A 13,489-nucleotide genomic window follows, 5' to 3' on the forward strand; every position below is an offset into this window, starting at 1 on the left:
ATGCCAGACTGCCTTGAACCATCAGAACCGGCCGGTCAGACTGGTTGGGCCGAAAATGACTGATCTGGTGAGGAATGACTGGTCGAATGAATCCAAGAATTGGTAAGGATAAAAGCTATCTTGACAAACAGACAAACTGACCAGATAGAAGAAGGGAGGTGGAGGAATCTGAGAGTGTAAACAATTGGATTGATCTTAAGCTTGTGGGGATAGTGACTAGAAGTTAAGTCAGATTTATGCATATATGTGTTAATGTGTTTTTGTGTGTCTTTACTTGTTTGAGTTTTTTTTTTGTGTTTGAGTTAGTCTAGTTTTTCTTTTTTTTCTTTTATTTTTTTAAAGTCGGTCAAAAGGGACACCATGCATTTGAAACTCACCTCATCTTGTTTTTTTTCTTGTCTTCGGACAAGTATGGTTTAAGTGTGAGCAGTGGTGTAAATTGAATAATCCCGTGAACCATCGAGTCTTTGAACGCAAGTTGCACCCGAAGACAGAAGAGTTTTTTACTATCTCTCCCCCTCCTCTCATCAACTACCCTAATGGAGAGTATGTTTTAGAGTGCAGCCAAATCTCGGAACAAGATGGGAAGATGGGAAGACCATTGTGTGTGGGGAAGCCTTTCGTGGAATGCTCGAAGTGTGGGTAATGGAAGAGTATGACAAGAATGAGTGGAAAAAAATGTCGCGCGTGCCCTTTCGTGTGCTTAATAACCGTGATGTTTTTAAATGATTGCATAGTAGATTGGAGTACGGGTGAGTCTAATTTGCTAGATATATAAATATAATAGGATTCATACATTCCTCCTCCTGTCCAAAGGAAGATGAACCCTTCCTTGGGCGGCACGGGATTTTATGCAGTTTTATTTTGTGTGTTATGTGGAGAAAGTAAAGTAAGAGAGATAGAATAAAGTATAGATAAATGTGTTTCCATTTTAGGTAAGAGGTCATCTTGGTTGGGACAAACTAAAATGAAAGTGAGTCATTTTTAGTGGGACGGAGGGAGTATAAAATAAAGAGCAAAGGTCAAAATTGATCCTAAACATGTGGTCAAAATACAAAGTTGGTCCAAAACATTCCCTCTTTGAAAATTGACCCCTAAACAACTGAAATCGTTGTCGTTAGTTCTTATTTGACGGAACCGTCAATTTCTGACGGTCAATCGTGGATTAGTACATTTTTGTCTGAATTAGACGATTTTAATTTTTGCAGATAATATTATTGTTTTTTTTAAAATTTTGATGCAGAATTCTTGAATGTATTATATATGTAATAGTGTGGCCCAGTCTGCTTTATTAGTAACCAGCCCAAAAACTCTTTTGTAACCCTACACGTGGCTACTTGTGTTGTGTTTGGGGCTTGTCTTTTAAATACTCTTGTCTTTCCTTTCCTCTCTTCCATTTGCCTCTTTTGCTCTTTCTCTCTCCTCGTTGTTGAGATGAAACTAGGGTTTACCTATCTTCTTCTACGGTGTACTCTCTGTGCTATAAGCTTGAGAGCTTTATCTCTCCTCTTCCTCTTCTGCGTGAGTATACACTGAGTCAGTGAGTTGAGTTGAGTGTTTGGAGAAACCTCTGGTTTCTAGTCTGATGTATTTGGTCGTGTGTTGAGGTTTCTTGTGGTTCTAGAGAGTTTGGTGTGTGGTGTTTTTGTGGCGTGGCTTTGATCCTTGGGTGTTTCTACATAGAGGTGGTTGCTGGATCTAGGGTTTCTGTGGACATGGTGAAGTAGATCTGTCATCTGCTATTGTTTCTCCTTGAGAGGAAAATCAATCGGTGAACAAGAGATTAGAAGGTCGGATAAAATAGGCTTGTGCAGTTGTACCTAGTGCAACCTGAGGCTATTTGATATCTTCATTGATTTTCTTGTTTTCTTCTCGTGTCTTCTTTCTGATAACACTTGTATTACTTGTGAACTCTTTTGATATGTGTGCTAAGTGTTTCAGGGATATATCTTCAAGATCAGAGGCAGCTTGATACAAGAAGTAGTTAGATCTGTTGTAATCTTGCATTACGTTGTAATTTGTGAGCCGGTATAACCTTACAGTGGCATCAGAGCCATTATAAGAGGATGTGTTATTAAGAATTTCTCTTCGTTCCCATTATTAAAGCATTCACTTGGTGGCCAATCGTCACCGCTGAGCGATCGGTCACCCCATCGCCCATCATCGGCCCCCATTGTGGTGGGGGGAGCGATCACCATTCTACATCGCCTCCGCTCCGAAGCTGATCTAGCAGCCGCGATGATTTTCTTTTTTTATTCATTTTTTATTCTCTGTATATACCACATTCCCACCAATTATTCACATTCATCGCACTTCATTTTATTTCACTTTACATTTTACTTCTCTCTAGTCACAATGTTTTTATCATTGTTTTTAGTTTGTTTTTTTTTTATGTATTGTTTTTAAATGTATGATGTTTTTTAATGATATTTATTTTTTTATTGAGTTGTCTTTAATTTATTTTTCTTGTTATTTTATATCATTTTATTTCACACCAACAATTAAAAGTGAAATATATAAAATAGTGATGATGTGGAAATGAGATAGGCTGTGGGATGGGCTCTCATTGCACGAAGATAGGCTTTGGGATGAGCTGCTGACGTGACATGAAGATATAGACATAGGCTCTGAGATGGGCTCCGGATTTAAGGCCACCACTGTGAATGCCTTTAGTGATAAATATTTTTGGCACTAGACTTTGAAAAGTAAGAGTTAAATGGATAGTATAAAGTATGAAAAAGAACAAAGTAAAAAAGTGAAAAAATTAAAAAACGAGAGATTAAAATAAAATTTGATCACTTGTAGTGGGACAATAAAAAAATAATATCAATCACTTGCAGTGGAACGAAAGGAGTACATACACAGATACACAACAAAAAGTGTCATCATTTTTGGTGTCCCAACTAAAATCAGGGAACGCAAATGGAAGTGTCATAGGAAAAAAAAGATAAAGATTAAAAATTAGAAAATTCAAATTCGCTATAAGAAATATTTTGAATTAAAAAACAGGCTTTAAAATTTCTCAAAAATTTGTTTATAATTTATTTTATTTATAAAAATCCGAAATTAATATTTAATTATATTTGAGCTTAATCATACATCTCAAAATTATTATAATTAAATATTTTTCATTCTAATAAATATGACTATTTTTCATAATTATTTATTGGATTTATTATACTTTAATTTTATTGGAAGCAACCTGTTTAGCCAGCTATCCCAAAACCTAAACGTTTAGGGTTAGAGATAAGAATTTTTAAGCCGGTAAAATCATAACCCAATAAGCATGTACATGATTAATCCGCAACCTGTGTAGAGTTGATCGAAAACCCGCTGGACTGGCCCGATTGACATCCCGATATGTTAGTATGTTTATAGAATTTTGGTTAATTGGCGATGCAACAATAACTGTTGGGGTCAAATCATCTCACACCAAAGAGTTAGAAAATGTGCAAGCAACATATAAGTGCAATCCTACTCAGTTAGTATGAGGAAGGGGCGGTGCCAGGATTTGACGTAAGGAGGGGGAAAAATATATTTATAAACATATTTTGTAGTAAAGAGAAGGGGCATTTAAAAGGGAATATAAAATAAATTTTCAAAATTGGAAAAAAATACCATTAGTATAAACTTTTGAGGAGGGGCAAATGCCCCACCAACCTTATATGTAGATCTGCCCCTGATATGAGGCCTTTGGGGAAATATCTCAATAAAAGAAATGGTAAAATACTTAAAGTTGAGAAATGGTAAAATAAAAGAAAGAATAATATTGAGAAGAGTCTTCTCTACATTATTCTTTCTCTTACTTTACCATTTTTCCACTTTAACAATTCATTATCATTTTTTTAAAAATGGGTACAAAAAAGTGACTGAGACTCCTAAAATGGAACGAAGGGAGTATTATCCATACAAAGGTGAAAAAATGGGGGAAATTATTGTTTTATGTAGTTACAACTATTCTCAATTATTCCAATCATCAAATTAAACTTTATTAATAAACGATGTTGTTAAGTGGTACGTAACAAACCAAATGAGATGAGGAAAATTGGGTAAAAATGTTGTACTATGTGTTACTGATCCCTCCATCACGAGCTAATATTTTTATTGTCGTCATAGAATGTCCACAATTTGATGTATCACTTACTTTTTATCAATGTAAATTGGTCTCACAATTTAATAAATAAGTATACTCGCAGTCCACTATAAATTATTATATTCACTTTTCACAAACTCCATTCCATGATAGTTGAGTCATATTTTTTTTGGATTGCCGTAGAGTTTAATTATTTCATTTTTTGACAAAAACTTAATCATTTATCATATTTTACTCTGTCTTTATCTCTCTTATTTAATTGTTTCTCTTATTAGACTCTCTCCACTTTAATATTTAATATATCAATTTCTTAAATTTTGTGTCCAAAATAAATGTCTCAATTACCTTGAAATAGAGAAAATATAAAAGTAACACCTACATTTAACTAATTTTTTTTACCTAGGGAATGGGGAAATATAAAAATAACACCTACACATAACTAATTCTTTTCCAATCACTTTATTTTATATTACTTAAAATTTGTACCAAGTCACAGTCAAAATATTATGTATAGCTATAAACTATATCTTGAAGTTAAGTTGGATAATGTAATACAAATATGTCACTGAAAACCAAGGTTTGTATCATATGGAATTCTAACATAATACAATGCGAAATACTACAAAAATACAACGTACACCAAAACATATATCAATGTACCCTTTCACAAAATGAGGTTTTATTTGACCATGAAAATGGACAAAATTAAACACTCCAAAATCCCACAACATATTCAGAAGAAAAGATACAACACGATTTGCAATAGAGAAACCATATTTGTAGTTCCCTGCATCTCAAGAAAACACAAATAAAAAATTAAATTCAACAACAACAAACCCTAGTTAATGAGTACAACTCGATCACTTTCACGTCAGCGTCAAGAGCATCTGACTCGCGTGTTCTTGCACCACATCCCACGCTAGGTTCACATGCCGGTCCTCGGTCAGGGTCGCCCCGACCGCGACCCGGATCACATACACGCCCCCGACCACGGCATGCGTCATGAACACCTTCCCGGACTCGTTGACCGACTCCAGCAGCTTCGCGGTCAGCTCATTCGCCCCCTGGTCCCCAAAGACACGTGTCGAGTCAGGATAGGTCCCCACGGGAGAAACGCGGAAAACGATAGTGGAGAAGTTTCTAGGCACCACCACCTCGAATCTCGTATCCTTCCTCACAAAGCACTCGAATTCCTTCGCCATGCCTACGTGGCGGCGAAGGAAATTCTGCATATTCGCCACCCCGTAGGTCCGGAGCACGAGCCAGAGCTTGAGCGACCGGAACCTACGATTCAGGCAAATTTGCCAGTCTTTGTAATCAACGACGCACTTCAACTCCGATGCCTTATTTTTCAAGTACTCAGGATTCGTTGACAGTGCGTCGTTGAGCGAACCCGGGTCCTTCACCCAGAGGCAACACGAGTCCATTGTGGTGAAGAACCATTTATGAGGGTTGAAACTAAAAGAGTCCGTCTTTTCGACGCCGTCGAGGAAGTGCCGGAACTCCGGGCATATGCACGCGCTCCCAGCATAGGCCGCGTCGACGTGGACCCACATCCCGTACTCCTTTGCCACGTCACACAATGGGCCGAGCGGGTCCACGGCGGTGGACGACGTGGTCCCCACGGTCGGGCACAAAAACAGGGGAACGAGCCCGGCCTTAACGTCGGCCTCAATCGCGGCCCGAAGCCCGTCCGGCGTCATAGAAAACGCGTTTCGGGCCGTCGTCCCGACGGCTCGGAAATTCTCACGCCGGATCCCCGCGATCTGGGAGGCCTTCTGGAAGGCCGAATGCGTCTGATCGGAGGCGTAAACGACCAATTTCGTGATATTCTCCAGCCCGATTTTCTGCAACATCCTATCCCGGGCCGCCACGACAGTGCAGAGGATCGCCTCGCAAGTCGTCCCCTGAATCACACCGCCGCCGCCGCCGGAAAATAAAAACTCATGAGGAAGCTGCAGCATTTTCCCGATCCAATCCATCACGATGTTCTCGAGCTCTGTGGAGGCAGGGGAGGTGATCCAGTTGAATCCCGGGGTGTTGAAGGCGGTGCAGAGCATCTCACCGAGGAATCCGGCCGTGCTCATGTTGCTAGGGAAGTAGCCGAAGAAGTTCGGGCTTTGCCAATGTGTAAGGCCCGGGACAATGTCGTTGCGCACGTCGCGGAGGATGTCCTCCATGGGCTCAGGCCCGTTGGGGGCGGAATCCGGGACGCGTTTCCAGAGATAACCGGGCTCGACCTGGCTCCGGACCGGGTAATTTTCGATGTTTTTGTAGTAATCGACGATGAAATCGATGACTAAATGAGCGTGCCTTCGGAACTCTTCGGGCTCAAATGGTTTGATTGAAGTAGGGAAGCCGGTTTCGGGCTCTTGGGTGTTTAGGCTGCCCATGATTGGATAAACTATAAGGCCCGGGATAGGTTAGAAGGCACGTTTTTTTTTAGTTTTTTTTCTTCTTCTTGTTTTTTTCAGAAGAAGAGTTGGTTTTATTTTACTTTCGTAATTTTAGTTTGGGAAGAAGAAGAGTTAATAAATAGGATTCGTTGGCGATTTAATAGGGGGTTGTGAAGATGGTATTGTATGCGTGGCCTTTTGTTTCGAACAACCTTTGTTTTTGTGATTCCATATAAGGAATATATTGTAATTGGATGATGTGGTTTGTGGTTTTTTAATGGAAGACGTACGTGGTTAAACGTTTGTTGATCAGACTATATGTATGTTAGTGGTGTCATTTTTTTTAAGATAATAGAGCTAAAATCGAGATGATTAAAATTGATAATATAAATTAATAATTAATCATCAATTTAGTAGAAATAAAATGTAATCCATTTTTTGATTTTCAGGTTGAGTTTGTCTGTCAGGATTCTACCAACCAAAGTAATCTAATTCCTGGATTTTTAAAATTCAAAGTTTGATTCAATAATAAAAAAACAAGAAAAGTAATATGAATCCTAAAATAAGGGAATGTTATTGGATATTAAAGCATTCTGATTTCTCACTCCAAAGTTGTTATTCTATTTCCCTGATTTGATTATTTTAAAATATACAGAAAAAAAATTAATAAAAATATATTCCTAATTTTTACTCGAATCTCTCTTCTCAATATCTCACACCTACAAGTTCTCTTCTTCATATTTTACACCTATAAGTTCTCTTCTTCCTAGATTTTTCAATTTATCTCTATTGATAAGGTTTTATTTTGTTAAAAAACAGGAATTATCCGTAAAAAGTTTGAACTTTGCTATTGATTAGGCTGTTCAGTTGTGATGCATATTATCATTCATGTTGATTATAAAAGGTTGTTCAGTTGTGATGCATATTATCATTCCTGTTGATTATAAAAGGATTGTTTAGAAAAGACTAAAGTACATTTTCGGTTATAAACATACGGTGATTTTATGAATTTGGTCCAAAATATTATCTTTTGAATTATTTCGTCCCTCAAAAATGAAAACGGGCCGGATTTTATCCTTTTTGAGCGGCACCGTTTAAATTTAACAGTCAATGATTGTTTAGTCGATTTTGACTGGATTAAGTTACTAATTATGTCTAATTAAAACATAATTTTGTCAAGAATAATTTAAAACTGAATGATTTTAACAAAACAATATCAAACAAAAAATACAACAAAACCTAAAATTAAGAATCGTCGCCCTCTCCCCTCCCCCCCCCCCTCTCTCTCACTTTGCACAAAATCAAACTAAAACTCTCATATTTGGTCTCCGACAGTGACATTGAAGAAGTCACGACGTCGTCTTCGTCGATTGGCTCACACCACTTGAAAAAACGACAATCTTTTCTCTCACAAACAAAGTATAGCTTCCCCATTGTAGGTTTCCCATGGGTGTTGACGATTCAGAGTGAGACCCGATTCTTGCAATGGCAAAATTCGTACCGGAATCGGAGGCCATGTTGCCGCCACGCTCACCGGTCCCTTTGCTGTAGTTCCAACGGTCCATGGTTGACGATGTTTGGTTACTGCAGAGACTTGTGGTTCTTGCAAGAACTAGGGTTCCTCTCCTCTACATGAATCGAGGAAGAAGATGAATGAGAAAGAAAAAGAATGTAAAATTAGAACTTGGGTTGGCGACGTGTTTATAAAAGACAAGCTTTTCTTTTTAATTTGTTTTTTTGAATTAAATTAGAATATTTTTTGAAAAAATATATAAATTCTAATATAAACTCTTAATCCAGTCAAAATTCGTAAACAATCGTTGACTGTTAAATTTAAACGGTGCCGTCCAAAAAGGACTAAATCTGACCCGTTTTCATTTGTGAGAGACGAAATAATTTAAAAGATAATATTATGGACCAAATTAGTAAAATATCTATATGTTTAAGACCACATTTGGCGTTTAGTCTTTAGAAAATAAGTCTCATATTTTGATAAATGAAAATCCCCAAAAACCCAACCCAGAAGCCGGCCAGCACACAGCCTATTGAAATTTGATCATATATATTCAATTATGTACAAATTTATTGTATTTATCTTCGTTATCACGCTTTATATTCTTGCTCTCGCCTCTCGGTACTTAATCTCTGATATGGCACCATTCATTAGTGTACATATGCTGAAAAGAATTTTGCCAATTTTTGGAATTCTTTTGCTCTACGTTCAATATTGAGATGGGTTTTGTATTCAATATCATTCTTGAAAAGCCTTATCTATTAGTAAAGTAACCGGTGATGAGCAAGTTGTTATTTTTTTTACATTCTAGCACATCATTAAAAAATCGTATGATGAAAACAAATTTTATATGGACCAAAGAAACAATTAGTTGGTATTTCAAGATTGTACTAAATGCAGTTCTTAGTTATCAGTCAGTCAAAAATATCATTTTATCAACTCAGACTATCATTCTATCCGGCAAAACTATCATTCTATGCAATAAACCTAACATATATCATTTTATCATTTTATCAGTCAGTCAAAAATATCATTTTATCAACTCAGAGTATCATTCTATCCGGCAAAACTATCATTCTATGCAATAAACCTAACATATATCATTTTATCAGTCAGTCAAAAAGTATCATTTTATCAACTCAGAGTATTATTCTATCCGGCAAAACTATCATTCTATGCAATAAACCTAACATATATCATTTTATCATTTTACGTGATATTTGGTGAAATTCAGAAATTAAATGAGGGAAATGACATATTATCATTTTATCAACTCAGAGTATCATTCTATCCGGCAAAACTATCATTCTATGCAATAAACCTGACATATATCATTTTATCATTTTACGTGATATTTGGCGAAATTCAGAAATTAAATGAGGGAAATGACATATTTACCCCCGCGCTTTTTTTATGAAGTAAATCTAAGTTTGAATCTCAACCACAAGATTAGAAAATATGTGTGGTTCAGATTTGGTTATAGGGTTATTACGTGATTTAGGGGTTATCATATGATCACAACTCTATATATATATATATATATATATATTTGGCATATTATATATAAATATTCTATTATTTTATTTATTATTAGATGAATTCAATTAATCTATCTAAATAAAAACTTATAGTATCAAATTTGATTTCATAATTATAAAGATTAATTGTTTACTATTTTTTTCCTTTTAAAAATAGTGTATCTTACAATTCATTACTTTGATTATATAATTATAGAGATTAGTTGTTAATGATTTTTTTTATCAAAAATAGTTTCGTCAATATAGTGATTGATTAGTTGTTTATATGTATGTAATATGTATACATATGTATTATGCCTTATTTCCTTATGTGTATATATGCATATGGCTAAGAAGAATGGATATTATTTCTTCATATTCATCTCTCTTAAATTAATTTATTAATAGATGCATGTTATTTTATATTTGTATATATTAAAGATAATCATAGATTTTATTAATAATACTATGCAAAAATAATCAAAATTCAATTTCTTAACCTAAATCACTTATAACAAATTTGATTTCCAATTACATTTGTTTTCAGGATTGTAGATATTAATCCTTAATTGATTTGCATAATTATAGATAGGGGTGTCAATCAAACTCGAAATCCGTGGGTCGGCCCGAATAGCCCGGTAAAAGTAGTGGGTTAGGGCCGTAATTTTGTAAACCGAATACAAAACGGGCTAAATGGGTTGGCCCGACGGGTTGCAACTTTTAATTAAAATATTAAGTTTTAGGGGTTTTTTGTATTTTTAAATTTCATGTGACACAATTAGTCTTCTTCAATCTTCATTCTACACTTTTCCACCCAATCCCATACTAACAACTTTCAAGTTCCACCTCGACTCATTATTCCATCGTCCCATCATCTGTCACTACTGTCTTACCACCACCAAAGCCAATAAAGACAAAATTAAGAACTAACTCTTCAAAATCTCAATATATTTATCATTTTAATAATGATTCATGTAAGGTATGATTTTAAATTTTTATAAAGAATTAATTATGAACAATACCAAAAATAATGACACGAACACAAGCTTTAATTCAAATTAATTGATTTAATTTTGATTTAGCTTTGTTTATGTTGTACTTGATCGAGATGAAATGCTTCTCTCCAACTATTATTGAAAAAAATATGAAAATTTGAGGATTTTATATGATTCTAAAACTAATAATAAAAATATATCTAAAATTTAAAATCATCTTATAGAGTAAAATTTTGATACAAGAGAGTATTTTCGAAAGTTTTAGGCCCGAATAGCCTGATGGGTTAGCCCGAAACTCGACGGGTTAGGATTAGGGTTAAAAATTTATGACCTGAAAAATTCATAACCCGAATAGCTACTATCAAACCTCAAAATTCTATTGTTTAGTAATCCATAGACAGATGAACTAAAACAATAATTAAAGTATGAGACATTAAATAAACAAACAAAACCCAAAGTTGAATCTTGAAGTCTTCATGCTTCTCTTGCCTTGCTTCAATCTCCGAGAATGATGGAAGAATTAGGTTAAGGAATGATACCTACCAGGTGTGATAGAGTCCACCCTATAGGTTTATTGTTCCTTATGAGCACTTCCAATCATTCACCCTCCTGCTCCTGGGTCAAGTTGTTGTTGATAATAACAGGGAATGTTTCTTGCTCCTCCAAATAGGCATACTTCAGACCTGGTGGAAGTGTCTTCAACTCCTTCTTCGGTGGACTGTCTTCCTGGGGCAGTGGATTCTCTTCCATCTCCTTGATAGCCAAATCCTCTCGGTCTGGCAGTTTCTCCACACTATCCAAATTGGCAGATCCCCTTGACCTGGCAGATTTCGGATTCTTACAAAACTCCACGATTGCTTCTGCTAACTCCTCATCTGTCAATTCTTGAGTGTTCATTGCCTCACACTATCCTGCTACTTCTTTATCAATTGAGTGACTCAACTCTGAATCGTCAATCTATTCCTGCATGAGTTTAGTCTCAAGATATTCCTGGACCAAGGGGTTAATAATATCCACGGCATGAAGATTTTCCACATCTAAAGGTTTTTTCAAAGCCTCATCAATGTTAAAAGTGAATTTCTCCCCATGGTAGTCCAAACAAATTCTTCCATCGAAAACATCAATTATAGTCTTAGTTGTGCGTAGGAATGGTCTACCTAAAAGCACTCTTCTGGACTCAGCAGACTCATGTTCACTCATTTTAATCACATGGAAATCAACAGGATATAGGAAATCATGCACCTTAACTATCACATTTTCTAACATACATTCTGGGCTTATGCATGACCTATCAGCCTATTGGATCACTACCTTCGTATCAACTAACCTTACTCATACCAATTTCTTGGAAAGCGAAAGAGGTAAAACATTTATTGACGCACCCAGGTCACACATTGCATGCTCAATTTTCACGTTACCAATTGAAATAGGTAAAGCAAACATACTTGGGTCGGTTCTCTTTGATGACAGCCTCCTCTTCTGTATCACTGCTGAAATATTCTCTCCGATCACGATTTTCCCATCTGACTTGGTCTTACCCGCAATGAATTCCTTGATAAACTTACTGAAGAGAGGTAATTTCAGAGCCTATAAAAATGGTAGATTGATTTCCAGTTTGCCGAAAATTTCCATGAAATCCACTTGATCATCCTTCCTTTTTCTGGCTTCCCCACGATAGGGAAACGGCTTAACTGTCTTGCTGGAGTCTCCCTTGAAAAACTCTCCAGATTCTCTCCTCACTTCTTCATTTTCCACTTTAGTTCCTGGGTTCAAGAAGGTCGGATCATCCCCTGTTCTGATTTCCCCTATTTCGGCGTTTCCCTTCTACTGAACCGTGTCCTTTGTCTCCTTACTCATCACAGTCAGTTCTTGATCATCAATCTTCATCGTTGGCCCTTTGTACTCCCTTCCCGATCTTAAGGTGATTTGACTGATGTTTGCTCTGTCCGGTGGTTTCACCGAGGCAGGGATTCTTCCTTCGTTTCCACGCATCTCATTCAACGAGGTGGCAATATGAGACATCTGTTTGGCTAGCATATCCATTGCGGCCTTCTGTTCTTGCTGAGTGTCTTGCAACTTACGGACTAGGTCATTATTGGCCTGCATCTTGCTTTGAAAATGTTGCTGTGAATTGAGTAGATCTCCTTGGGTGTTTGGGGTATGGCTGACTCGAATTTGATCCCTGGTTCGGGTTGAAATTCCTCTGCTGCCCCTGGTTTGAATTGTAATGGGCATGCAGTCCCTGGTTTCCTTGGTAATTGGCTGGGGGTTCAAATTATTGCCCTGGTAGTTCCTCTAATGGGGTGGAACATAGTTGCTTGAGGGTTGGTTCTGATTCCTGTTGACCCAGTTCTGCTGGTAATTCTGCCCCTCCTGATTCTTGTTAGGCCAATTAGATTGCCCTTCAGGTGGATTTGTATTCTGCGATTGAGGAGGTGGATTTTGGTTCCCATCAGCCCATCTGAAATTAGGATGATCTCTCCATGGAGGATCTTTGATCTTACAATGGTTACAGTTATTGTTCTGGTTGTTTTGGTTCCAGTTCACCACTGCATTCACTTGAGCTTGGCATTCCATCTCCCCTTGAGTCCCATAGCAATAGTATCATTCCTCTGGGCCTGGCATTTGCTTGGTCTTTTCTGCTGGATCCGGCGGATTATTTTTTCCTAAGGCAGCCAGAATTGTTTTCTTCAGCTTATCCGTCCTATCCTCATTTTGCACATTCACAGCATCCGCATTTCCCCTTCTAAGGATAGTACGAGGGGAATCATACGTCTTCTTTGCATCAATCAATCTTCCTAGAATCTCTCTGGCCTCGCTCACACGTTTCTTTGTGAAATTCCCCCCGCTCGAGGAGTTCAGCAAATCCTTGGACTCTTGATTCGCACCTTCGTAGAAGATGTTGTAGACCTCTGCTTCGCTCATTCGGTTGTTGGGGAAGAATCGAGCAGTCCCTTGAAGCGTGACCAATACTG

The 13,489-nt window shown here is 37.0% G+C and overlaps 2 protein-coding genes across 2 annotated transcripts; both read right to left on the reverse strand.

The window, feature by feature from the left end:
- Nucleotides 1-4,588: 4,588 nt before the first annotated feature.
- On the reverse strand, nt 4,589-6,580 carry LOC121790730 (tyrosine decarboxylase-like). The gene has a single exon (XM_042188871.1). The coding sequence runs from the start codon at nt 6,484-6,486 to the stop codon at nt 4,960-4,962; it is 1,527 nt and encodes a 508-aa protein (XP_042044805.1). The 5' UTR covers nt 6,487-6,580; the 3' UTR covers nt 4,589-4,959.
- Nucleotides 6,581-11,471: 4,891 nt separating this feature from the next.
- On the reverse strand, nt 11,472-12,620 carry LOC121790731. The gene is made up of 4 exons (XM_042188872.1): nt 12,368-12,620; nt 12,156-12,277; nt 11,853-12,101; nt 11,472-11,810 (listed from the first exon to the last, which is right to left on the reverse strand). The coding sequence occupies exons 1-4, from the start codon at nt 12,618-12,620 to the stop codon at nt 11,472-11,474; spliced, it is 963 nt and encodes a 320-aa protein (XP_042044806.1).
- Nucleotides 12,621-13,489: the final 869 nt, after the last annotated feature.

Source organism: Salvia splendens, unplaced genomic scaffold, assembly GCF_004379255.2.
Source record: "Salvia splendens isolate huo1 unplaced genomic scaffold, SspV2 ctg60, whole genome shotgun sequence".
NCBI lineage: Eukaryota > Viridiplantae > Streptophyta > Magnoliopsida > Lamiales > Lamiaceae > Salvia > Salvia splendens.

Bases quoted from the DNA above. Each gene is read 5' to 3' on its own strand.
- LOC121790731 (XM_042188872.1), bottom strand. From the start codon at position 12,620: ATGCAGGCCAATAATGACCTAGTCCGTAAGTTGCAAGACACTCAGCAA. The intron at 12,278-12,367 runs GTAAGGAGACAA...TCTTGAACCCAG, and splicing joins TCAAGAACTGACTGTGATGA to GAACTAAAGTGGAAAATGAA. The intron at 12,102-12,155 runs GTGGATTTCATG...CCATTTTTATAG, and splicing joins GAAAAAGGAAGGATGATCAA to GCTCTGAAATTACCTCTCTT.
- LOC121790730 (XM_042188871.1), bottom strand. From the start codon at position 6,486: ATGGGCAGCCTAAACACCCAAGAGCCCGAAACCGGCTTCCCTACTTCA.